Source organism: Meriones unguiculatus, chromosome 9, assembly GCF_030254825.1.
Source record: "Meriones unguiculatus strain TT.TT164.6M chromosome 9, Bangor_MerUng_6.1, whole genome shotgun sequence".
NCBI classification, from domain to species: Eukaryota; Metazoa; Chordata; class Mammalia; order Rodentia; family Muridae; genus Meriones; species Meriones unguiculatus.
The window spans coordinates 57,329,226-57,355,941 of NC_083357.1; the positions used below are offsets into that span (position 1 = coordinate 57,329,226).

The 26,716-nt window shown below is 41.0% G+C and overlaps 1 protein-coding gene across 6 annotated transcripts in view; it reads left to right on the forward strand.

The window, feature by feature from the left end:
- Chd8 (chromodomain helicase DNA binding protein 8) overlaps positions 1-26,716 on the forward strand; it is a 68,819-nt gene that overhangs the window by 14,315 nt on the left and 27,788 nt on the right. For 3 of the 6 annotated variants that reach the window (XM_021652317.2, XM_021652321.2, XM_021652319.2), the window contains exons 2-10: positions 7,444-8,497; positions 9,732-10,103; positions 12,731-13,116; positions 14,047-14,161; positions 22,365-22,547; positions 22,717-22,785; positions 23,313-23,368; positions 23,917-24,034; positions 25,456-25,539. In XM_021652317.2, coding sequence (XP_021507992.1) covers positions 7,655-8,497; positions 9,732-10,103; positions 12,731-13,116; positions 14,047-14,161; positions 22,365-22,547; positions 22,717-22,785; positions 23,313-23,368; positions 23,917-24,034; positions 25,456-25,539 — 2,226 coding nt within the window. In that variant the 5' untranslated portion in view covers positions 7,444-7,654. Of the gene's footprint in view, positions 1-294; positions 383-7,443; positions 8,498-9,731; positions 10,104-12,730; positions 13,117-14,046; positions 14,162-22,364; positions 22,548-22,716; positions 22,786-23,312; positions 23,369-23,916; positions 24,035-25,455; positions 25,540-26,716 lie in introns of those variants that run through there. The other 3 variants (XM_021652318.2, XM_060391226.1, XM_060391227.1) reach the window with 2 other exon arrangements.

A 26,716-nucleotide genomic window follows, 5' to 3' on the forward strand; every position in this document is an offset into this window, starting at 1 on the left:
GTTCCAGGGGGAGGCGGAGCTGGCCTAGTGCAGAACACCTCCCTAGGGTTCTACGAGGCTGTGTGAGCAGTGTGGGTGCTAAAAAGCAACCCTCAGGATTACTCTCCCGCACCTTCGTTTTCAAGCAAGCTACAGGCTTGGTCTCGGCCTTAGAAACCGGATAGGCCTCTCTGTGCGCTCTCAACCTAACCTGCGGGGGAAGGGAGTGCTTCTAGTCCCGCCCTTGCGCTGTTTTGCGTCTCTGCGCCTTTGGTTGAGTGGCAGTGGTTCTCAGCCAATAAGGGTGTGGGGCGGGCAAGCGCATCAAGTTAGGTTGCGCAGAAGGAGGGGAACTGGTGCTGGAGAGACAGCGAGAAGCGAACCGGCCCCACGGCCACCGCAGGTAAAGCTACCTTTGCCTCCCATCGGGGTGAGGTGCAGGGCTTTTTCACCTTCGGGGCTTGCTAGGCCTCTCAGCCTGCAGCTTGCGTCCTAACGTTGCTGCTTCCCTGGCCATCACACCCCCACCCCCACCCCCCCGCATCTTCCCATCTTGACCATCCCCACCTCGGAGGTGTCCCCGATAGCTTCCACGCTCAAGTGCATGTACTTCAACTCTATTTGGGGGCTCCAGTTGCCTCAAGTCTCCCGTCTGTGCCTCTGCTTGCCTCTGCCGTATGGGCCTTACTGGCACCAACCCCGGCAGTAAGAGCAGGTAATGTACCCGGCCCCCCTTCCCATCCCCACTTCCAGTAGCGTTTTCCACTCCATCAATTCTATTTCCTTCCCTTTCCCTGTATGAGTAACATAATTTCTACAGTTTCCCTCTTGGCTTTTGAAAAATACATGCTTTTAGGTTTCATGGTTGGTTATTTAGCTTTCCCTGTTTTTTAACGAAGTGCTCTCTGTTACCAGCCATATTTGCCCCCAAATGTCTACATTCTTAATTTAGGTATGTTTTTACTTCAATGATTAGAAAACAGAAATAGAGTTGCCACTCATTTGATAGAATGGTGAAGACAGAGAAAATGGCCTAGGTTCTTGATTTATTTGAAGAAGCCTAAATGGCTCCAAGTTAATACCTTCATTTCTTGTGCTCTGTCCTTCCATCCTGATCATTCTTTGACCCCCAACTTATGGTTTCATTTACTTTGAATGTCTCTTCCTCGTTTATCTTTAAGGTTTGAGATTCTCTAAATCTCACAAATGTTTCAATGACATACTTTTTTTTTTTAAGTGTTCTCCTGCTATATATTATATTGGGTTGTTGTAAGCTGTCATGATTATCCTATTTTCAAAGTATTTCTTGTTTAAATTAAGCTTCTCCTATCCATGCTGTGTTTTAATAACTGGAGTCTGCCTCTAGCTCATCCTCCTGAAAATGATTCATTTCCAACAAGGTTTATACTTTGAAGTAAGATACTTTATTTTTTGAATCTTTGAGCATAGGTTAGGTGGGTATGCGCAGTGCTTTTTAAAAGTGTATACTACAGAAAAAGTCAGTATTGCTCAATATGACATTTGTTCACTATCTTCTAAGTATGGCTAGAATAAAGAAATCTATAAATGGAGAATCTGTGTCTGTAGTTCAGTTTCTATAACTTCATCTGTTAGATGATGAAATAATGTCTGTTGCAGTGTTTCTCTTTCATTATAACAGTAAACTATGATAAATGCCCTTTTGGAGTAATGTAAGAGCTCTTACCTTCTCCCAGAGATACTAGTGACTTTATTCATGCTGTTGTCTTTCTACTGACATCAGCTCCCTCGCCCATTGTGTTTTACAGGTCCTTTCTGGTCAAGATTTTGTCCTCTTGTACTGACAGTAATAGAAACAGCGAAATGTAAAACTACAGATACAGAACTGTAATGCTGAGTGCACATTTAAAAACTACACTCACCACACCCTCCTGTGCCATAAGCCCTTTCACCCTTGTTTACAGCACTCTTATTCGTGAAAAGCATGAAGATGTTTGGTAGATGAATAAAATAGAATTAAAATCTGTTGGGATAAGACAGACAAGTAATAGAAATGGGCAATATGGAGGCAAAACACAAGAGTCAGAGAGCTGGAGCACTGAAGTTCCAGAAATAAAAGAACTGTATCGAAGATGGTGAGGCTGGAGAACGAGGGAACTCTGAGAAGACAGCTGATATTTTTCTGGCAATATCTGTCTTCTTTAGAGTTTGTAGCTCGTGTCCTTGAACATCAGTTGAACTTCTGTTCTTTTTCTTCTCCACTTTCAGTCCTTAGGGTTTGTGTCATAGGTTTGTATGTTAATTTTGATTATGGAAAGTGATTAAGTGCAGGCCACTAAATCCTGACCTTCTTTTAGAGTACACACATGTGTTTCTCTTTGGAGCAATGGTTGATCAAGACTGTTTTTCATTCATAATAAGACAAAAGTATGACATCACTTTATTATCTAGATAGTTGCTGTATCTTAAAACCTGGAATACATCATTTATTTGTTTTGCCAGGGTTTGGAATGGGAACCAGAGAATCAGAGCTGGGGTTAAAACCTCACAGGAAAGCAGGCTAAGGGACTGAGAAGTAATAATACTCTATATTGTGGGATCGAGTCAGTTGCAAGGATTGGTGTCGGGGTTGTTGTTTGAGACAGTCTTGCGATGAAGCCCTCTGTAGTTCAGACTGTCCTCAAACTTATCCAGTCCTTCTACCTCTTCATTAGTTTTTGGGTGACAGGGTGAGCTACCACACCTGGGAAGGCTTTTGAATTATTGAACTAGACTGACACATAGAAAGCACAAATTTGGTCAAAGAGCCAGGTAAGAGCTCATGCCTACAACCTTAGCACTCAGGAAGCTGAGGCAGGTGAATGGTTGCAAGTTTGTGGCCACCCTAGACTACAAAAACCCCCTTTTGGTTTTTTGTTTTGTTTCTTTTTTAAATAAAGCAGGTATGTTGTTGAATGCCTTTAATTAATTACAGCACTTGGGAGGTTGAGGCCCGATCCCTGAGTTCAAGGATAGTCAGGGCTACACAGGGAAAACATGTCTGAGGGAAAAACCCATACAAAAGTAAGGCCTGATGTACTGGTTCATATGGTGGTTCACACCTTTAATCCCAGCACTGAGGCAGGTGGATCTCTTGAGTTTGAAGACAATCAGGGCTGCATAGAGAAACCCTGTCTTAAAAAAACAAACAAGTAAGTAAACAAAAAGTAATTGTCTCAAGGGAGCCCAAACCTGTGCTTTCTAGAATGTCTGTCTTCTTTTTCTCTTAACCTCATGCCTAAGCCCATACTTAAATTATTTCACAACCCTCCATCCCCCACCAAAAAAAGAAATTTGGGAAACAAGGGCTAAGAAATAATAAGACACTGGTTTTCAAAGCTTAATAATCGAGTCACACATAGGTAAAAAAATATTTCAGGAAAAAAAGTGCAATTACTGTCTCATTAAAAAGTACTATCTTTGGTCCGGTCTGGTAGTGCAGACTCGTAATCATAGCTCCTTTGGAGGCTGCTGTAGAAAGACCACAAGTGCAGGGCCTACCTAGTCTACAGAGTAATTTCAAGGCTAGCCGATGCAACTTAGTAAGACACTGTCTAAATAAAAGGTAAAATGAGGGGCTGCACAGACAACTCAGTGCATAAGAGCTCTTCCAGAAGACCTGGGTTTGGTTCCCAGTTCCCACAGGGAGGCTCACAACTGTCAGTAACTCCAGTTCCAGAAGATCTGATGCACCTTTCTGGCCTCTTCAGGCACCGGCATGCATATGGTTCGATGACATACATGTAAACAAAACACATACCAATTTTAAAGAATTATATTTTTGAGACATTTCTCTGTGTGGCCTTCGCTATCCTGGAATTTGCTATGTAGAAATCAAAAATATCCTCCTGTCTCTGCTTCACAAGTTCTGGAATTAAAACTGCCACCATGATTGGCCCAAAATAAAAATTTAAATTAGAAAAAAAAAGGTAAGATTAACTCTGTGATGTTCTTATTTGGTACCCTCAAAGCCCTAGGTTTAGTTACCAGTGTTGCAAAATGGAAAAAGTTTTTTTCTGTAGATGTTGAGACTCACAGCCAAACTTTGGACAGAGTGCAGGGGGTTGTAGGAAAGAGTTGGGGAATAGAAAGATCCAGAATGGACAGGAGCTCTAAAAGAAGACCAGCAGAGCCAACAAATCTGGGCCCATGGAGGTCTGCAGAGACTGATGCACCAACTAAGGACCATGTATGAAGAGGACCTAGACCCCCTGCTCAGGTGTAGCTGATAGGCAGCTCAGTCTTCACGTGGGTTCTCTAGTAATAGGAGCAGGGCCTGTCTCTGACATGGACTTTGTTGCCAGCTCTTTGATCACTTCCTCCTGGTGGGGGTATTATTGCCAGGCCAAGAGGAAGAGAATGCAAGCAGTCCTAATGAGACTTAACAGGCTCTGAGGCCATATGATAGGGGAAGAGAATGGGTCAAGAGGAGGGAGAGAGGAACTGGGAGGAGACGAGATGGGCCTGCAATCAGGATGTAAAGTGAATGAATTATTTTTAAAAATTAAATTACATAAATAAAAAAAATTTCTTCTGGACAGAGTGACACATGTATATAATCTTAGCCCTTTGGAAACTAATCTAGGAGGTTTGCAAAGCACAAAGCCAGCTTATGCAACATAGGAAGACTATCGTATAAATAATATTTTTTAAAGATCTTTGTTTGAGTTTGGCTCCTTATTGGGAGAGGTTGGGAGTAGACTGAATAAATAACAAGGTATTATGAAATATATATACTTATATGAGTTATTGTCGGTGTAAACTTATAGTTAGTAGACATTTTCATTGTAGTGTTTATTCAGGGACTCAGCATGAGCCGCCATATTCTTCTTGCTGTTGTTTTTGTATGACATTTTAGCAACAAGTGTTTATTGTAACTTCTGACAGTGAGTAGAAGATGAAAGACCATTGATGATAAAAAGGGGCATAACTATTTTTAAAAGTTGAAGAGAGTTAAGGAAATGAGTAAAATTACTGAATAGGTTTTTATTAGACCAAGAAATATGTGTAACTGTACTGGTTACCATTTTGAGTAATTTGTGGGAAAATATTAGAAGTTGAAGTGAGCTGGTGAAATAGTTTGGCCAAGAATAGGAATTGATGCACATCTTGAGACTTGAAAAATATTAGTTATTGAAACCTGGAAGAGATACTGACTTATATCCTATTGTTTTATAAAGATAAATGGCAGCTGAACACACATCAATTATCCCAACACTTGGGAGGCTGAGGCAAGAGGATTATGAGTTTGAGGCCATCCTCTGTTACATACTAAGACAGTGTCTCAAAAACAGAACAAGAACACTTTAACACCCCACTCCCAACACAATGTACGTATGACCACATGCATGCGCTCACGCGTGGGCACAGAGAGCTTGAGAATTCAGTGGAAAAGTCTTTGCCAGATCTACATGTGTTTCTGATAGATTTCTTATTTGTTGTTTTCAGAGAGATAGATCTTATCAAGTAAGGTTTTCCTGGATTGTCATTGACATTATATACTCTTAAAATTGTTTTAAAAGGTTTATTATTATTGTGGATGTATATGTGCAGGTATGCATGCCATAGTGCATGTGTGAAGGTTAGAGGACAACTCTGTGGCGTCAGTCCCTTCCCTCTACCTTTGTGTGGCTTCTGGGAATTGACCTCAGGTCGCCAGCTGGTGTGGCAAGCACCTTCACCCACTGACCCATCCTACTAGCCCACGAACAAGTATCTTTTTCATGTATGTATGAATGTATCTCGTTTATTTATTTCTCTGTGTGGGTGTTTTGTCCCCGTGCATGTCCACAAAGGCCAGAAGAGGACATTGGATAACCCGGGACTGGAGTTAGAGCTGGTTGTGAGTCTCCCTGGGGTGCTGGAGAACCTAGGTCCTCTGGAAGAGCAGTCAGTGCTCTTCTGAGGCCTCTCTCCTTTTCACCTCTTTTTCATGTATTATGTGGTTGTATACATTTTCTTAAATTTCCCCTAGTATGTTCATGAACTTTAAGCTATAGATGTGGAGTTTATCAACATACTATTTATGGGGCAATTTTTCAGGATAGGCTTTCAGATTGTCTCATGTTAGCATCAAGGAATGCAGTGTGATATTTGTGAAGAATAGTAGTTCATTCCAATGATGTGAGCAAATATTACCATTAACTGTTCATTGGATGGCTCCTGTGTGTGCTTTCCTGTAGGTTTCTTGAGGATCCACAGGGAAGTAAGGCAGTTCTCACCATCAAGGATCTTTTTGTCTCTCAGAACCTGGGTCGTAGTCCATTTTCCTGGAGGGTATATTCTGCATAAGATCCATAATTGTTCATTTTTATATATTTACAACAAATTTCTCACATGTCAGACAAGCATCTTGAGAAGCTGGTAGTTTCTATAAGGAAGGGTTTGGACTTTTCAGGACATGGATAAGAAACTCAAGTCATATATGCTTTACTTTAATAAGACGTAATGCTGTGAGCCTTTAAAGCAAGTAGAAGATCAAGTCACAAATTGCTGAGTTAAAGAAGAGCTTTGGGTGGATAGTTTGCTCTGCTGGAAGGGATGTGTGGAATGGAGTGAAGGATAGAAGAGGCTATGTTCCATATACAGGTTACAGCATTGAAGGCTCAAGAATTCATCAAATGAGCTGTGCCAGGTAGAAATGTAGGCTATGTATAGGTACTAGTAAGAAAAAAAAAAAAAAATTAGAATTGAAATGCTGTCTTGCAAAGAAAGTTTTTAAACTTAAATATAAGAAAGACATTGAAAAAAACATTAGCCAAAAAGCTATCTATAAATGCTTAATGGAATATTGTTGGAGAAAATATACTCAGCTGGCATTGTGTTATGAGCATGGTTATAGGTGGCTCACTTTTACTACCTATAACCACCACGGTTATAGGTAGAACAGAAGGAGGATTTACAACAGTGTATCCAGAATCTTTACCTTTACATAAATGTTCTTGCTATATTTTAGAGTTGTGCTAGTTTACAGTGAGTGAATATAAATTTTCTTGTCATTGTTTTGAAAAGATAATTGTAAAAAGAAATGGACAGAAACAAATTTAATTTTGGGCATGGTTATTTTTGTTTCTTTGCCCTTTTGAGACAGTGCCTCACTTTGTAGCTGTGGTTGGCTGGCCTGGAACTCACAGAGACACCCCTGCCTCTGCCTCCTATGTTCTGGAATCAAAGTGTGTGCCACCACACCCAACAAGCAGAATGCTCTTGGTAGACAGAAACGTCAAGGTGTGGAGATATAAGAGCCTAACGGGTTATTTCTTCTTAATTTTTAGTTTTGAGACAGAAATGAGAATATTCTTTTTACCATATGTCCATCTACAGCATTACTCATATTAAGTCCTCTTACTATTTTAATGTAAATGGATATTAAGATGGTACCTTAGAACTGTTCATTGAAATCACCAACTTTTCTTATTTTTCATTTGTATTTATGTTCTCTCACAGGAGTTTTTCCTACTCTGAAGACTTAGCTGACTTGCTCCATGAAGGTCAGAACAATCTGACATGCACTTGTTTCTTGTCTCTTCACTTGAAGAATAGTCTTCATCCATTGTGTACAATTTTTTCTTAATAGGGAAGGGGAGGGGAGAACTAGTTCCCTCCCTCCCCTTCCCTCCCCAGACCTTCAACAAATACCCTTCTTTACTTTACCAAGATGGCAGACCCAATCATGGATCTGTTTGATGACCCAAATTTATTTGGCCTGGACTCTCTGACTGATGACAGCTTTAATCAGGTCACTCAAGACCCCATTGAAGAAGCGCTTGGACTGCCAAGCTCTCTGGACTCCCTGGATCAGATGAACCAAGATGGTGGAGGTGGTGATGTGGGAAATTCATCAGCAGGTGACCTGGTTCCGCCACCGGAGGAAGCAGCTCCCACTGAACTTCCCAAAGAACCCACAGCTCCAGCTCCAGAGTCCTTAACCTTGCATGATTATACCACTCAGCCCGCCAGCCAGGAGCAGCCAGCCCAACCTGTCTTGCAGACATCAACGCCAACATCAGGACTTTTGCAGGTCTCCAAGAGCCAGGAGATCCTGAGCCAAGGGAATCCTTTCATGGGTGTCTCTGCCACAGCTGTTTCCCCAAGTAATACTGGAGGACAACCATCTCAGTCAGCCCCTAAGATTGTTATCCTTAAAGCCCCACCAAACTCCTCAGTCACGGGTGCCCATGTGGCACAAATTCAGGCTCAAGGTATCACCAGTACAGCTCAGCCCCTAGTGGCTGGCACAGCCAATGGTGGAAAAGTCACTTTTACCAAAGTGCTAACTGGCACACCCCTTCGACCAGGTGTTTCCATTGTCTCTGGTAATACAGTGTTGGCCACCAAGGTCCCAGGGAACCAGGCTGCTGTTCAGCGGATTGTCCAGCCGAGCCGACCAGTAAAGCAGCTAGTCCTCCAGCCAGTTAAGGGTTCAGCTCCTGCTGGAAACCCTGGGGCTACAGGGCCCCCACTGAAGCCTGCAGTTACACTGACTTCTACACCTACCCAGGTGACTTGAGTGAAAGGGGAAGTTGAATTGTGGTTTCATAGAGGACCTAGAACCATGGGGATGGGGGGGGGGAACACAGCTTTATAAGGACTGTTTATCAGAAAGTCTGTTTAGATCTGTCTTGCATGGTGTGGGATGTTTGGGACAAAGTCATTCTAGCTGGGCCTGGTCTCAAACTGGTGACAGTCTTCCTGCCTTCATCTCCAAGTGTTGGAATTTCAAGTACTAACTATTATGCCTTACTGTCTTTGCTTTTCACAAGTGAGCTTTTGTCTACTAACTGAGGTGGGAATTGTTAATGTTAATGTGCCTCTCAGCTCTCATCACATGCTGCACTGTACCTGCCTGGTGCAGAATGCAATGGACAGTCTCTACACAGAGCTCAGTCTGTAGGGAGATATGGACATGAAGCAAAAATTCACAGTAAATCTATGCTATAAATTGTCATTGAAGATAGAGGATGTTGTGGAAGCATATATTTGCAATACTTAGAAGTGCTCTATAGTCTGTTTGATTGATTGATTGATTGATTGAGACAGAGTCTTGCTGTGTAGCCCAGGCTGGCCTAGAATTTTAGTCAAACTTGAGATTGACTTTTTCCACCTTACAGCTGGGATTAGAAGTGTGTGCTATCACACCATTTGTGGGATTTTTGGTTTGTATTTGAGAGGGTCTCACTATATAGTAGACTAAGCTGTCCTCAAACGTGGAATCCTCTCTCAGTCTCCTGATGCTGGGATTAGGAACACCTGTGCCGGTGCCCCCATTTTCCTATTGTCACTAATACTCTTATCCTCTTATTACTATCTATCACACAAAGGTAGAACTCTGAATAAAGGATCAGTTGGGAGCAGTTCATTAAGACTAATGAAACTGATGTGGAGGCATGTTCATTTTACTCTATGAATTGTTGTCCTAATTTCTAACTACTAAATGACTGCCTTAGATAGCTTTGTTTTGTGTGTGTGTGCGTGCATGCGCACGTGTGTTCGTGCTCACGCATGTGTGCATGCATGTGCATATGTGTGTGTGCATGCATATTTGTGTGTATGTCTCTGTGTGTGTGATAGGCTTAATACTCTATTAAGAGGTGTTACAGAAAAGATGATATAGAGACATTGGAGGGGAAACATGAATTTTCTCACACTCAGTTTTATGAATCTCAGATGAAGAAAGCTGGTATAAGTATTCCTGTTTTCTAATGTCTCTTCTGTGATTTCCTTTTTCACTGTAGGGTGAATCAAAACGCATCACCTTGGTCCTCCAGCAGCCACAGTCCGGAGGTCCCCAAGGACATCGGCATGTTGTGTTAGGGAGTCTACCAGGCAAGATAGTGTTACAGGGCAACCAGCTGGCAGCCTTGACTCAAGCCAAGAATGCCCAGGGCCAGCCTGCCAAAGTAGTAACTATTCAACTGCAGGTGCAGCAGCCACAGCAGAAAATCCAGATTGTTCCACAGCCACCATCAACACAGCCACAGCCACAGCCTCCACCCGCAGCCCAGCCACTGACACTGTCCTCTGTGCAGCAGGCTCAAATAATGGGACCAGGACAAAACCCAGGGCAAAGGCTCTCCGTACCACTCAAGATGGTGCTGCAGCCCCAGGTGAGTGACTTGAAAAGGAAAAGAAAGGAAACACCCCTAAGTGTCGTATCACTGCCTTCAGTAAGCACTATTGCTGACAGTGGGAAGTTATGGTTTATACCTTGAAACTGAGGTGTAAATATTTTTATTTCACCTGTGGAAACCTTGTTTTGATTAAATCATGCACAGGTTAAGAATTATTGTTGAAACGGAGCATGGTGCTGCACACCTGTAATCCCAGCATTCTGGGAGGCAGAAGCAGGCAGAGTTCTCTGAGTTCAGTGCCAGCCTAGACTACAAACCGAGCAGGACAGCCGGGGCTACACAGAGAAACCCTGTCTCAGGAAAAAAATAAAAATTCTTGTTCAGCTTGAAGTGATGATTTCCATAATATTTGTGTTTAAACTGTTTGTAGTCTTTTCTTTATTATAATATTATGTGGTGAGGTGGAGGAACTTGGCCTGGGCTGTGCTGCATAGCAACACTGTCTCAACTCTCAAAAAAAAAACAAAAAACAAAAAACCAGGCTGGGCTGGAGAGATGGCTCAGAGGTTAAGAAGACTGGCTGTTCTTCCAAAGGTCCTGAGTTCAATTTCCAGCAACCACATGGTGGCTCACAACCATCTATTGTGGGATCTGGTGCCCTCTTTTAGTGTTCAGGTAGAATGCTGAATAAACCTTGAAAAGAACAGAGCCAGGCATAGTGTCATTCACCCTTAATCATAGCCCTCCTGGGGAAGGCTAAAGCAGGTGCATCTCTGTGAATGTGAGGCCATCCTGATTTATACAGTGAATTCCAGGACAACCAGAGCTACATAATAGATAAACCCTGTCTCAAATAACCAAATAGATAAAATATTCAAGAAAAGAATGATTTGACATTACCTCTGCACAAGTTGTGATCCCAAGCACCTTTATGGAAAATGATCCCTGCACTAAGAAGGTGGAGACAGGAGGGTCCCTAGGGCTTTCTGGACAGCCCTAAACAGTGAGTCCTCAGTTCGGTGAGAGACCCTGTCTTCAGTGTGGTGACTTTAATCCCAGCACCTAGAATGCAGAGACAGGTGGATCTCAGCTTGCTCTAGGCCAGTTAGGACTACATAGAGAGAATGTACCTTTTTGGTTTTGTTTTCTGTTCTGTTCTATTCTGTTTGAGACAGAGTTCTGTGTAGCCCTGGCTGTCCTGAATTTCAGTTTGTAAACCAGGCTGGCCTTAAACTCAGAGATCTGCCTACCTCTGCCTGAGGACGTAACAAGCAAGGAAGGAAGGAAAAGAAAAGAAAGGGATTGATCTTTAGAGAGAGAGAGAAAAGTAGAAAGCAATTGAGGAGACACAGAAGGGAACATTGTCCTTTGGTTCCCCCACGTACACCTACATACCCCAAACATGTACACAAAAACATAGCACATACAAAATATATATTTAAAGATGGGGTTACGGAGCTGGCTCTATGGATGCAGTACAAGCATGAGGGTGTGAAATCAAATGCCTAGCATCTGCGTTAGAAAGGTAGGTGAGCTGGGCAGTGGTGGCTCATGCCTTTAATTCCAGTACTCAGGAGGCTGAAGTAGGCAGCCTGGTCTACATCAGGACAGCCAAGGCTTCACAGAGAAACCCTGTCTTATAAAAAGAAAAAAAAATGAAGAAGGTGGATATGGTAGGCACAAACATAACCCCAGTTTTGCAGGGGGACAAAAGAGAGGGTCTTTTGGACTTAGTCACTTGCTTAGTTCTAGCTTTAGTGAGAAGCTGTCTCGTGGGAATTAGAGCAACAGAGAATGCCCATCATCCTCTAGCTTACATCATACACATACAAATTAATATTTCTTATGAAATTGTGTCTCATTTGAAGAATAAAGAAATAGTTAATGAGGCCGGTAAGATGACCAAGTGATTAAGAGCACTACCTGCTCTTTCAGAGGACCTGAGTTCAGTTCCCAGGACCCACTTCAGATGGCTGTAACTACAGCTCCAGGGGATACAAGACCAGTTCTATCTTTGGCTCTGTATCCATGTCTGTGCACACACACACACCACGAAAACACACATAGGCAGGCACACATGCACTCATTTACACATTCATGTACACACAAGGGTGATAAATATAAGTGAAGGGAATGATCCGAACTTTTGCATATTTAAGGCAAAGATGAGTTGTGTAAGTTGTAAATTTTCTAAAATAATAAACATGAAAGCATGGCAAAAGAATATCTAAAGTTTAATTTTCTTGAATTTTTTTTATCATTTTCGGCAGATCTATCTAGTTTCAGTGAGTCTTAACTCTGAGCCTGATTTTTAAGGCATCCGTACCTACTTTGTATCTTTGTATTTTGTTTATGATATGTGTTGTGGTGGTGGTGGTGGTGGTGGTGGTGGTGGTGTGTGTGTGTGTGTGTGTGTGTGTGTGTGTGTGTGTGTGTGTGGTGTGGACAGGGTCTCATTATGTAACCCTTTGCTGGCCTGGACCTTAAACTATGTAGGCCAGGTTGACCTTGAGCTACTGGGCAATCAATTCTTTTTCCCCTGCCTCCCATGTGCTAGAATTACAAGCCTATCTATGCCCCCATATCTGGCTGAGTATACCTTGTTTTATTTAGGCCATTTAAATTGCAAACATGTTGAAACTGTAGTATCTTTGTTTCTTCAGGCTGGCTCTTCTCAGGGAGCCTCTTCTGGGCTCTCTGTGGTTAAAGTTCTAAGTGCCAGTGAAGTGGCAGCGCTGTCATCACCAGCAAGCTGTGCCCCTCATACTGGGGGCAAGACTGGAATGGAGGAGAACCGCAGGCTTGAGCACCAGAAAAAGCAAGAGAAAGCAAACCGGATTGTAGCAGAGGCCATTGCTAGGGCCCGGGCCAGGGGTGAGCAAAACATACCTCGAGTGCTGAATGAGGACGAGCTGCCTAGCGTCCGGCCTGAGGAGGAAGGTGAAAAGAAACGCAGGAAGAAGAGTGGTGGAGAAAGGCTGAAGGAGGAAAAACCTAAGAAGAACAAAACCTCTGCTGCCTCTAAAACGAAGGGCAAGAGTAAGCTAAAGTAAGTCTGCCTGCTGCCATGATGGGGGGCTGGAGACAGCACACTTCTGTGAAGATAAATCAGTAAGAGTTAGTTGTGCATAGTAGCTACCCATTGGACCTGTCATAGATAATAAGACCTTTCATTTCTCTGTCCTATTGTGTTTAAACGAAATGTTTAAATAAGAGAATCTTTTGGACATGACTTTGCCCATTGCTGACATTTTTATCACTGTCATGTAGAAGAGATTTTTCAGTACCCCTACCATCCACTCATAAGAGCTGCTTTATATACGGCATCAGATCCCCTGAAGAACACACAGAGTAGAAATTAATAAGAAAGTAACTATAAGAAATAAAAGAAAAAGAATTCAAGATTGCAACAAGAACCATAGGAAGCCCACTCCCTCAACAAGGTCTAAGGCTGTGTGTTCTTCAAGCCGTGTAGCCTTCCTGCCTTTTAAAATAGCAAATTTTGGGAGTCTTAAGAGATAGCATAGCAGTGAAGAGTGCAGATGACCACAGTTCAGTTGCCAGTTCCATAAGGCAGCTTACAAGCATCTGTAACTCCAGTTCAGAGAATCTGATGCCCTCTTCTGACTTCTGCCATTACCAGGCATGCAGCCGGAGCACCTACATGTATGTAGGCAAAACATTTTCCACAGAAAGTAAATGCGTCTTTAAAAATAATAATAATAATGAAATAAATTTGATCTCTGTCAATTGGTCTTTAGCAAAGTCTCTGTCAGGACAGGGTTATCCTTACAAACCTGAGTGCCATCTTTTTCAGACACTGATTCTATAGCATTTGTACTGTAGACTGGAAAATCAACTTTTTATTTTCCTTTAGACCTGGATATTTCTGTCTGGAGGTTTAGTTAATTAATAATGTTTTCTTATTCATAAAGTGTCCGTGCCTTCATTGAAAATGAACTTGGTTTCCCTTTGTTAGCACCATCACTCCTGTAGTGGGCAAGAAGAGGAAACGTAACACATCATCTGACAACTCTGATGTGGAAGTTATGCCTGCACAGTCTCCCCGGGAGGACGAGGAAAGCAGCATCCAGGTAAAGAGACCTTAAAGTCTTAGCACAGTGTGAGCGTTCTGGCTCTGAACATCTGAAGTAAAGAGTCCACGTAGTCGAGGCTGTTCTGGAGATCATTTTGTAGCCTAGCCAGGCCTTGTTATTGGTGATCCATCTGCCTTTTCCATCTCCCAAATTCTGGGATTATAGAGTGCATCATCAACACATTCAATATACAGTCTAAAACCTTTTTATGTTTATGTGCTTGTGTGAAACTGTGTGCACAAATGCATGCAGTGCCTGCAGGCCAGAAAGGGCATCATATTCATTGGAACAGGAGCTACAGCCATTTGGGAGTCACTATATTTGTGCTGGGAGCTGAGCCCAGGTCCTGCAAGAGTCATGTATGCTCTTAGTATGTGACCCATCCTTCGAGCTCCAAAATCCAAAAGTTTTTTGGACAGCATGACACAAGTGAGAAAAAAATTCCATACCTAACCTTGTAAAAATACTATATATTTTCAGCTATTGTATAAGTGATGGTTGATCACAGCATTTAGCATATGCACACTTTTTCTTTTCTTTTGTGTGTGTGTGGGGGGGGGGCGGGGTTAGGCATAGAAGCCAAGGCTAGACAAATGCTCTGTCACTGAGCCAGCCCTGTTTTGAAGCAAAACAAAATTGTCCAGCCTGGACCTCATTCTTAGCCCAAGCTGGGCTTGAGCCTCAGTCTTTCTGTCTCAGCCTCCTGAGTGACTAGGACTACAGGTCTGAACTATAAGGCCTTGGTGTATATTTGCAACTATTCTAAAATTGAAAAAAATTCCAAAATCTGGACTACTTATCGGAAACATTTCATATAAGGTATAGTTCACTTGTTGGGAAAAAAAAAACAAACAAAGGAAAAAATACATGCTTAATTGCAGCCAAGAGGCCAGAGCCAAAAATATTCCCCCACAGTTGCTGGACCTGGTCAGTATAGTCTAAATCTCAGTCTTTTTTAGGCAATTAGTAGCTTTTAGGTAAGGGCCCTTAAAGAACTTAGTAAAACATAAGCATTCTGGTTCTAACATCTGAAGTAAAAATAGTCTCTATGAGAATGTCAGTACTAGTTTCCCCAAATTCCTGTGTTTCCAGAACTGAGCAAACCTGAGGCAGGCTGATCAGTGTGAGTTCGAGGCCAGCCTGGTCTACAATGCAAGTCCAGGACAGCCAAGGCTACACAGTAACAAAACAAACAAACAACAAATAACAACAACTGAGCAAACCATGTAAGCTCATGATGAAATGCAAATGTTAATGCTGTTGCTGTTTTGTTGTTTGTGTGTAATTCTTGAAGTTGAGGGTTGAGCCTGGGGCCTTGTGCATGCTAGGCAAGGATTCTACCCCTGAGCTATGTCCCCAGCCCTTTGCCTTATTTATAGGACAGTCTTGCCAAATTGGTCCAGCTGATAATTGATCTTCCCATCTAGCCTCCTGATTAGCTGGGATTACAGTGTGTACCATTGTGCCCAGCTAAATGTTTATTTCTTCTGATAGTCTGAGAGCCTAGAAATCTTAAGAACTAAGTCTTGTGTTTCATATTTCCTGAGGCTTGTCTCCTGGAGGTGTAGCTGGCCAACTTATTGCTGGACCCTCACGAGGTCTTTCTTCATGGCCATGGTGTCTTTGTGTCCTAATTTTATATTTTATTTGGCTTGTTGGTAAGATACCATGTTATCCCAGACTGACCTCAAACAGTCTTCCTGCTTGTATATACTGAGTGCTGGGATTACAGGAATGAGCTACACTGTGCCTTTGTCACAGGAACACAAGGCCAAGTATGATGCTATGTCTAAGACTTGAATCCGGGAAGCCAACCTGGGTAAAACACTAAGAAATTTTAAAAGGGAAAGGAGGTGGCAAGGGATAGAAGAAGGGCAGTGAGAGGAACAGGAAGAGAAGGAAAGAACAGCATAAAGGAGGGAAGGGAGCACCAGCCTTGGGTTTAGGTCCACCTTAATTAATAAGCTTTTAAGAATTGACTTTAATTAAGATAAATATCATGATTATTGTAATCTTTTTGGCCTTTTGGACTGTGGTGCTTTTTGTTTGTTTGTCTGTTTGTTTAATATTTTGCCATTAGTCATTTTATTTTTTTTCAGTGGCTCCATTGGTAGAGTGCTTTCCTTGCAGGCACAAAAGCCCTGAGTTTCATCCTCTGCATGGTGGCACACACCTATAATCCCATCACTTGGGACTTAGAGGCAGGAGGTTCAGAAGGTCAAGACCATTCTCCAGACACAGTGAATTTTAGGCTAGTTTGGGATACATGACACTTTGTCTCAAAAAGAAAATTACGTATCTGTATATTCACATATAATTGGGACTTGGATGCTAGAGAACCCCGTATTTAGCTTCTGGAAAGGTTAAGAAGATCAGAGAAAAAGTTTAACAGTGCTAAATTGTAAACTATGAAATTCTGTTCCAAGCCAAGTGAGGTGTCCACAATACACGGGAAACTGTGAAGTAGAATGATTGCTGAGCTCAAGGATAACCTGGGATACTGAGTGAGATCCTTTATAAAAAACAAAACAAACAAACAAAAAAAACAACAACAACAAGGGACTGGGAGATGACTCAACTGGTAAATTGCTTGCCCCCAAAGCATAAGAACCTGAGCATAGACTCCCCAAAACTAGGATGAAAGGCTAGATACAGCACTTAAGTGCTGGTGGTGGTGGAGGCAGATGGGTCTCCAAAGCTCATTGACCAGTAAACATAGCCAGATCTTTTGTTTAACTTCAGATTCATTGTGAGACATTAAAAAGTAAAAGTGCAAACTTAGCATGTGGTGCTGGGAGGTAAAGGTTAGTCTCCAAATTCACAGTTGCCAGAGCTCCATCACTTTCAATTAGTGAATAAAGTGGAGGACAGTGAACAAAGATAGCCAATTGTAGTCGTGTATACTGTACATGCCAAAAAAAGCAACAACCACAAAAACAACCAAACAAAAATGTCCCATTCCAGACTCCAGGTCCCAGTTCTCCTCAAGAACCAGTTTTGTTTGTTAATTTGGATCAGTGTGCAGGGTTGTATTTAAACCCTTCAAGAACTTTTTTTCTTTTTTTTTTTTTATGGCATGCTACTTCCACTTAATAGTATTCCACACCTACTTCCTGTGCTACTTTTTTATTGTGAAAAATTTCAAATATATACAAACATAGAGACTATTTAATAAAGTCTCCTACTTGAATATTTACCTCGAGCTGACCATTGCCCCTTTCTCGTTTATTTTAAAGTAAACCCAAGTAATCTTTTTTCATTTTTTAACTATTTTTTTTAAAGCCAGGTGTGGTGGCACATGTCTTTAATCCCAGCATCGGAGAGGCAGAGCTATAGGCAGAAAGATTTCTGTGAGCTCAAGACCAGCTTGGTGTACATAGTGAGTTCTAGGCCAGCCGAGGCTATACAAAGAGTTCCTGTCTCTTTTGTTTGTTTTGTTTTGTTTTGATTTTTGAGATCCTGTCTCTTAAATAATGAATTAATGGAGAGATGTTATCTTAAGAACACTACAATAATTATAAAAGGCAGTAATATCAAAGATAAAAAGTAGGGAGTATCTGTGATCCTTTGTACATAACTAGACTTTGCATAGTAATGTAGAATAAAATATGCCTGTCAGCCAATTTTCTGTTGGTGATAACATACTGCCATATGTTCCTGGTATATTTCAACAAAATGAGGTTTAGTTTGGTTCAGTTTGTCATCCCAGTGTGTCCGTTCCACACAGGGTTTACTCTGTAGCCCTGCCCCTCTAGGGCTAGGCTACCTTTGAACTCAGAGAATCTCTTGCCTCTCCCTTCTGCGTGCTGGGATTAAAAGCATGAGCCACCACAGCCCAGTGCTTCACAGTTCTTTAGGCCAAGTGGTTAGCCTTCATGTGGTGGCCTTTTTGTTCCCCAAGTCCCTAGGTGATACAGGGTACATGATAGTTACGTAGAGAGCCACATGTGTGTGTCACTTCTGTGGTCTGGTCACTGTTGTACTGTAGTCCAATACTGCCCTCAACTTACCGGGTAGCCCTTGCTTGCCTCAAGGCCTTGTACTTTTAACAAGCCTTCTGCTTTCCCCTGAGTTGTGAGATTACAGGTGTAAATGGCTGCATCTGGCTTTTTTTTTTTTTTAACCCTAGTGGTTTACCAAGGGCCTGATTTCTTTCAGATGTCTTGAGATTGTCAGTGATGAATGTATCAGTTGTTACTACTTTTTTCTTGAGTATAGTTGATTTGAATAAATATGTATGAGTGTAATTTATGTATTTATTTTCCTGTTGGTGGACGTTTGAGGTGTCTGATTTGTGACTGTTATGTGAAAGGCAAAATGAAAAATCTTAGTACAAAGTATTCTGTGGACAGACTTTAATGTCTTATGACTAAATCCCTAGAACTTAAATTAACAGATTATAGGCTAAACATGTAACTGGATAAAATTTGCCTGTTTTCCAAATGATGTGCTATTTTATACTCTTAATCATAAAGGTTTTGTTGTTATACTTTAAAACTTTGGTATTTTCCATCTGTTTCATCTGTTTAATAATTCGGTGCTACTTTATTTCGACTGACATAATTGTTTAACTAGTACTTCGCCTATGGTCATTTAAGTTTTTTTCTGATATTTTAGTACAGTTAGTGCTACAGATTGTGTACATATGCAAATATAAAAACCAGCATTTTGATGTGTATTTGCTGTCAAAGGATAAATCCAGATTTTCCTCCACTCAGATGACAAGCATGTCTGAGTTCCTGTTTTTCTTCTACCTCCTATTTTGGGCTTCAAATTCAGGGTCTTGAGCATGTTACACAAATATTTCCACTCAAATATATTCCTAGTCTGTGTTCAAAATATTTTCCTCAAACATTTTAAATTTTTGCCAGTTTGGTGGGGGGGTGGGGAACACCAAAAACTCAGGTTAGGGATTGAAGGGGTAGCTCAGCAGTTAATAGCACTGGCTGTTCTTCCAGGAGCCTCCAGTTCCAGGAGATCGGATTCCCACTTTTGGTCTCTGTGCACACTGCGCACACAGGGCATAAATACACAAGCAAAACACTTACAGGCATAATTTTTTTTTTTAAATTCTTAAAAATGAAAGAAAAGATTACAGGTCAGCATATTGTATGCTTTTCTCAAACTCAAAGTGTGACAGACACAACTTATGGAGAAAGAGCTTGTTTTTTGCGGTTTAAGGGTATAGTCCACCATGACGGAGTGGACAGAGTGTGAACAGCCAGCCTTATTGGTGTTAGGGAGGGATTTGAGTCACCTGGGTCACATCTTGTCTGCAGTCAGGAAACAGGTGAATGATGGCACTCAACTCTCTTCTTTGTCCACCTTATTCAGCCTGGGCATACAGGGACGGTGCTACTCATTTCAGGGTGGGTTTTCCCTTCTGGAAAACCTCTCTGGAAATGTCCTTAAAGAAGTGCTCTGGATGTGTCTCCTAGGTGATTCTAAGGCCTAGTTGACAATGAGTGTTAGCCATAACAACTCTCTATTACTATCTCATTTCCTTCCCTTTCAGCTAGTCTCTTTGTCATTTTGCTTTGTTTTTAATTTCTTGAAACAGGGTCTTATTATTAGTAAGACTGGTTTTGAACTCCTCATTCTCCTGCTCCTGACAAATAAGTGCTAAAATTATAGCCATGCACCATCATCCATCACACCCAACTCTGTCTACTCTTATGTCTTCTGTCCATATATTAAGTCTAGATTCTGCACATGAGAGAAAATATGCTATAATTGTCTTTGTTAACCAAACTTATTTTAGTTGACAAAAAATGATGCTCTCCAATTCTCTCCATTTCGTGTATATGCCACATTTTTTTAATATACTCATCAGCTAGCAGTACAATCCATAATTTGGCTGTCATTAGTAGTGCCACAATGCACGTAGTTGTACGGGTGCCCTGTGGTTTGCTGACTAGGTTCCTTCTGTAAGATGGACTGATGTACCTAAGCCACATGATGGTTTTACTTGGAGTATTTGAGGAACCACCATACTGGTTTCCATAGTGGCTGGACTAATTACAATTCTTCCAGGGATACTTAATGGTTCATATTACCCACTACCTTGCTTACGCCTGTTTTCTTGCTTGTGACAGGACTGAAATGGAGTCTTGATATAATTCATATATGCATTTTTCTGATGGCTAAGGACATTAAACATTGTTGTTGTTAGTAGTGTTTTTAAGACCCTGTCTGTGTAGCCCAAAATAGTCTTTTTTTTTTTTTTAACTTTTTAAAAAGAGGGTGGGTAGCAATCAGAGGGACTACTTCCAAGAGTCAGTTCTCTTGTCCTACTATGTGGGACTCAGAGATCAAACTCAGGCCCTCAGGATTGGTGTCTGATGCCTTTATTAACTGAGCTGTCTTACTGGACACCCAGAAAAATCTTAATGTACCACTCAAGTTTAATGGCCATTTTCAATTCTTTGATGGAGAGCTGTCTGTTTAATTAATTTGCCCTTTGTTGATTGGAGTGACTTGTATTTTGAGTGTTTAATTTTTTTTTAATTCTTTAATATAATATTTGACATTTGTTTATTTGTGCGTATCTATGTATGTTATAGGACCAACATACTAAGGTGTACATGTGGAGTTCATGGGACAATTTACAGGGATTGGTTCTTTCCTTAGAGCATGTGGATTCAAGGATTAAGCTCAGTTTGTCAGGCTGGCTAGCAAACACCTTTACCCACTGGATCATCTTTTCAGCCTTAAACTCTTTATATAGTATAGCTATTATTCTTTTCTTATGTATAATAAAATAATATTTTTTCGATTCTGTGGATTTTTCTTTTCACCGTGGTAATTATTTATTTTGCTGTGCAGAAGCTTTTTATTTGGGAAAGCCCTAAATTCTTTTTCATTGGAGTAGGTGTCTAAACACTATGGCGTTGCTATGGCATTACAAGTTTCTTTTTCTATTGTTGAAAAAAAAATACACTATGGTAATTTTGATGGGATGATGTTGAGCCTGCAGAGTACTTTTGGAGAGGTAGCCCTCTTTGTAGCATTAGTTCTTTAAATTCATAAGCACAGGCAATCTTTCCTTTCCTCTTAGTTTTGTGGAATGCAGGATTGCTCAAATTTAGTATTGTGTCATTTCTTCTGTGTTTAATGTTTTCATTTTAGAGATAGTTCACACTTTAGGGCTTTTGTAAATTGAGTTTTGTTTTGTTTTTGTTTCCCTCTTGATTTCTTTTTCAGCATACCTGTTTATTTCTCTATATTTTAGGGTCAGCTCATCCAATTAAAAATGTTCTTTAGTCGGGCACAGTGTCATTGACTAAATAAACTTAAAGGCACGGTGGCACAGACCAGAAATCCTAGCAGTCAAGAAGCAGAGGCAGGCAGATCTCTTTAAGTTCAAGCTACCCTGGTCTACAGAGTGAGTTTTAGGACAGCTAGGACTGTGTAGAGAGAGACCCTGCCTCAAGACAACAAACAAAACCAAAAAGTTAAGGAAAAGAAAAAGAAAGAAAAATAAGTAGGGGTAACTTAAAAAGTTACAGAACAGTACATATGAAATTATTTTGTCAAAGCATCAAGCGCCAATAAAATAGTTCATGGTGTAAAAGAGTTTGCCATGCAGGCCTGACTACCTGAGTTTCATGCTTGGTGGAAGGAGAAATCAGGCTCCCAAATGCTGTCCTGATAACTGAACTTAAACACACACACACTGCAAACATAGTAAGTGAATAAGATATAGAAAAGAAAGAAAGAAAATAAAATCTTTACCTATAAACGAAAATGTGCCAGATGGGCTGCTTCCGCTCTGCAGCATGTAATGTCTTGTGGCTAGAGCTCTACTTGAATTTCTTAGAGCCTCTTATCAGGGGCTTACCCGGGCAGGTATCTCCATGGGTCCTGGCTGTTGGTAAAACAATCAAGAAAAAGTCCATGTGAAGGCATGACTATGTCATGTGATTAGGCAAATAAGCTCATTACCGTTGTTTGGTTTATGTTTTCATGTGAATGTTGGAATAAAATCTTCATCAGTTAGCATAGGCTAAAAGTTTTTACATATACTTCTAAAAGTTTTTCCTTTGAAAGGTCACATAGATATGATAATACCAGTACATTGGAGAAAAAGGCAAAAGGCTTGAAAGTTCAGGGCTAGCCTGGAACACTGGTACATAAGTCCCTGTCTCAAAAAAAAGTTTTTACTCTGAGAGTTCTGAGCAATTAACTATTTCCTCTACAGAAGAGACGTTCAAACCGCCAAGTTAAACGAAAAAAATATACAGAGGACTTGGATATAAAGATAACAGATGATGAAGAAGAGGAGGAGGTTGATGTAACTGGTCCAATAAAACCCGAGCCTATCCTCCCAGAACCAGTGCAAGAACCTGATGGCGAGACTCTGCCTTCCATGCAGTTCTTTGTGGTAAGCTAACATTAGCCATTTGATTGAGAGTTTACCTTGTGTTCTGTGTGTATGTTTGCATGTGCATGTGTACACATGCATGGAGTGCAAAGATTACTGGCTTGAATACCATACATACCCAGTTTTGTTCTTTCAACCATTAGTTGACTGACAGCATCTTTTCCTACAGGAGAATCCCAGTGAAGAAGATGCAGCTATTGTGGACAAAGTGCTTTCCATGCGAGTTGTGAAGAAAGAGGTGAGGCCTTGCTTCAGTGTTATTCATGGCATCTTTAATGCTGAATTCATAGATACATAGCTTTTACTTTTAAACTTTTTTTTTCCTGTGATTGGGATTCTCTATTACTAAGCTACATCACCCATAAGTTTTATTTAATGAGTACCTTTGAATGATAATATATTGCTAGGGTATAGTTGTAGGAGATGGTATAAGAGCTAGTCAGTGGTGGCACGTGGGAGGCAGAGCAGGTGAATCTCTGAGTTCAAGGCCAGTCTGGACTACAGAGTGAGTTCCACTCCTCCTAGGAGCCACCACCACTCCTAAAAAAGAGATGGTGTATGAAAGCCATCTAGAAAACTGTCTTACCATCTCTTCTTTTACCACATAAAAGCTTACTTTTTCAGCTCTCACACCTCTCATGCTAGATTAGTTCCTTGATCAATGAAATATTCAGGAAACATTAGGATGACATTTAGCCATATGTGGGTGAAATTAAAAGATGTGTTTGGTAAATATATGACTATGATTTCTGTATTTCTTCTCAGCTTCCTTCTGGACAGTACACTGAGGCCGAGGAATTCTTTGTCAAGTACAAGAACTAGTAAGTTCCATGCACTCAGAGCTGCTCACCCTAAATCTAGAGGCTATTCAAGGGCCTCTTTTGGAAACTATTGCTCACCTTAAACTCCATTGACTGTGGAAGGCCTTCCATGGAGACTACTGCCTTCCCTAAACCTAGAGGTTATGGAAGGCTCTCCCCTGGAGACTTTTTTTTTTTTTTTAACTTACTTTTTTCCAAGTGCTAGTCAGAAAATTTCAGGAATTGAAATGACTGTTTCTTTGTAAGAAGGAAAGGAGGGTGAGAGCAATTTCTGATCAAATCCCTTGTCTTCTTCTCTGCCTTAATTACTCTGAACTATAGTTTGGGAACCAACAGAATTAGCATTGCCTGGGTGCAGGTTGGAAGTGTGGGTGTCTAAGTGTACCCCAGAACAGGTAGTTTTTGTGCACATTCAAGGAACGCTGATCCAAGCTGTCTCCTATTAAAGCACACATTTGTCCCGCAGTTGCTGGCTTCCCTAGATCCCCAGTGTTGTAGTGCCAGGGTCCTGTTCTCACTGCATGACTGGCTGTTTCCACCTACTCTAGCTCCTATCTGCACTGTGAATGGGCAACTATCTCCCAGCTGGAGAAGGATAAGAGGATCCATCAGAAATTAAAGCGGTTCAAAACCAAAATGGCTCAGATGCGGCACTTCTTCCATGAGGTAATTAGCATAGCATTGATTATTCTTTCTTTTTTTTTTTTCTTTCTGAGACAACACAGTCTCACTGTATAATTCAAGCTGTCTTCAGACTTACCTTTCTGCCTTTACCTCTCAAATGGTGGTATTACAAAGTCTGTACCATCATATGGCTTTCCCTTTCTTTCCTAGTACAAATTAATTACCAAGCTGTCAGCCTCTACAAAGACCTGCTTGGTTTGTGTATATGAGTATAGAGTTTTAATTTTGATTATTTAATTGGTGCCATGCTTTTGTGTTCCTGGGTTTAATTATGGCCTGTTGATTAGCTGTAAAGTTCAGGATTGTGAGATTGTGATAAGTCAGTAGGGGTAGAGTATTTTATGGAGAGATGATAAAGCAGCCTGGTCCTCACCAGGTTCTCTTCTTCTAATACTGGTCTTTAACTATCAATAGACTCTTTAGATACTAGTGACTATCTCACTAAGAGGAACAGTATTTTTGTTTCTTGTTTGGTTGGTTTGAGACAATCTCATGTAGCCCAAGCTGATTCACGGACCCACTAAACTTCTGATCCTCTGTCCTCCAGTGTTGTCTTTACCTCTGAGTGCTAGGACCCATAGACCATAGACATTGCACATACTTTCTGTGTACTGGGGGTGGAACCCAGGGCCTTCTACATACCAACTGAACTTCATTTCCAGTCTGAGAGAACTTAAAAATTCTAGATAGGGTTTCGCTGTGTAGCCTTGGCTGTCCTGGACTCACTTTGTAGACCAGGATAGCCTCAAACTCACAGAAATCTGCCTGCCTCTGTCTCCGCCAAGTGCTGGGATTAAAGTCATGTACTACCACGTCTGGTCTGAGAAAACTTTTGAAAATCAAATTTCTAATGTATTGGTAGAAACAGTAATAAAGGAACTTTAATTTTTTTTATATCTAGGGTCACTGCCAATTAGACATTGAAGCTACATAAGGAAAGAAATGTGTCTGTTATATTTAACAGTTTAGAAGTTATTTGTGATTTTTACTTTTAATTTTAGTATTTAAGCAGAAGGAAAAGTGAAAAGAGATGAAGCAGAGGTGGAAAAGCTTAGATATGAAACAGAGCAGAAAAACAGTTTCAGAGTGATACAGAGTCAGGAAGAGGTGTTTGCTTTATGAACCATAATAGAGCAAGATTGTATGTTCTGGGCACTGGGTCAACAGACAGAGAATACTAAGAAGGCCAGAAGGAATCCAGAACATGTATGGAGACAGTAGTGTGTGTTAGCAAGAAGAGACTGTCCCTGGTAACAGGTAAAAAAATAGGTTTATAGATTTTGATGCTATGTCAATACACGATGCCCTTTTTGTTTTTTCATTCTTAGAAATATAAAGTAGAAGTATAAGTAATTTACTGGCAGTGATTTTCCTGCCTGTTACTTGGTCTTATAATCGCACAGGATGAAGAGCCCTTCAACCCAGATTACGTTGAAGTAGACAGGATTCTGGACGAGTCTCACAGCGTTGACAAGGACAATGGTGAGGTGAGTTGGGCTTAGAGAAACACAAAAGGCCTCTGCAGATTTCTTCTGGTTTGCTTGCCAATCCTTTATTTTTCAGATGTGGCCGAAAAACCCCTTGGACTGAAAGGTATTTCTGAATTTCTTTTGTGGGATTCTTAGAAACATAGTGGGAAGGCAAAGGAGCAGAAGAGCTAGAAGTACCTGTGCCAGGCATCTTAGAGCTACATTTGCAAGTACAGAAGAATCACCCACCTTGCTCTCCCTTTCCTTCAGACTATGAGGAAGACCCTGCACACTAATTCCTAAATCAATGAGTCTGAAAACACTCACACAGGTGTTTAGCTTTCTGTATTTCTTGAACTCAGTACTTGCCAGTGGTCATTTTGGTGTCCCACCCACAGTTCCCATTATGTAATTTTAGGCTGAGGCTACTAGATACTTATTTTCAAGTTGCTTTTCTGGGATTTTTTTTTTTTTTTTTATAAACTGGTTTAGGAATCACTGTAATAATACTTGTACAGTTTACAGAAACATATTCTGTTTATGCTCAAATTCTTGAAGTTTTATGGATTTCCTGTTTGATTCTCCAAAGAGTCACACTGGAGCTAAGCCAAAAATGAACTCACCCTTGTCTCAAATTACATCTAGACAACAAACTTCCTTTTCTTCTGAAAAGCTTCACTTTTTGCTTCAAGACATTGCTGGCTTAACTTCACAAAGTTTTTTATGGCTTGTGACAGTGACTGAGAGAAGAATAGATTCTTGTTTAGCCATCAATGCTAGGTTGTAATCTAGGCTTGCCAGCTATGGGATTCACTCCCACATGTCACTCCAAGACCTGTGAGTCAGTCTTCCTTCTGTGACATTCCAAGTGTTAGCTTGTTTTCTCAGACGTAAGAATAACTCAGATAGGACCTTAGATACACAGAGCCTATTAATATTGTAACGTCTTCAGAGTCTAATAAGTATAACGAATATAATACATATTCTCCTCCTGGGTTGAGGTTGCGTGGTGTTACGTGTTTGTTTCTGGGAGTGACTGGAAGATAGACAGGAGAAGTTGCCTGCCCTTAACTTCATATCATTTTCCAGATCTCAGCCTTTCCTGCCTTAGCACTCTTCTGTTTCCTATCACTGTATTTAACCTTCCACAAGTAACTGGCCTTATGTTCAAACCCTTTAAAATGTGTAGCTGGCA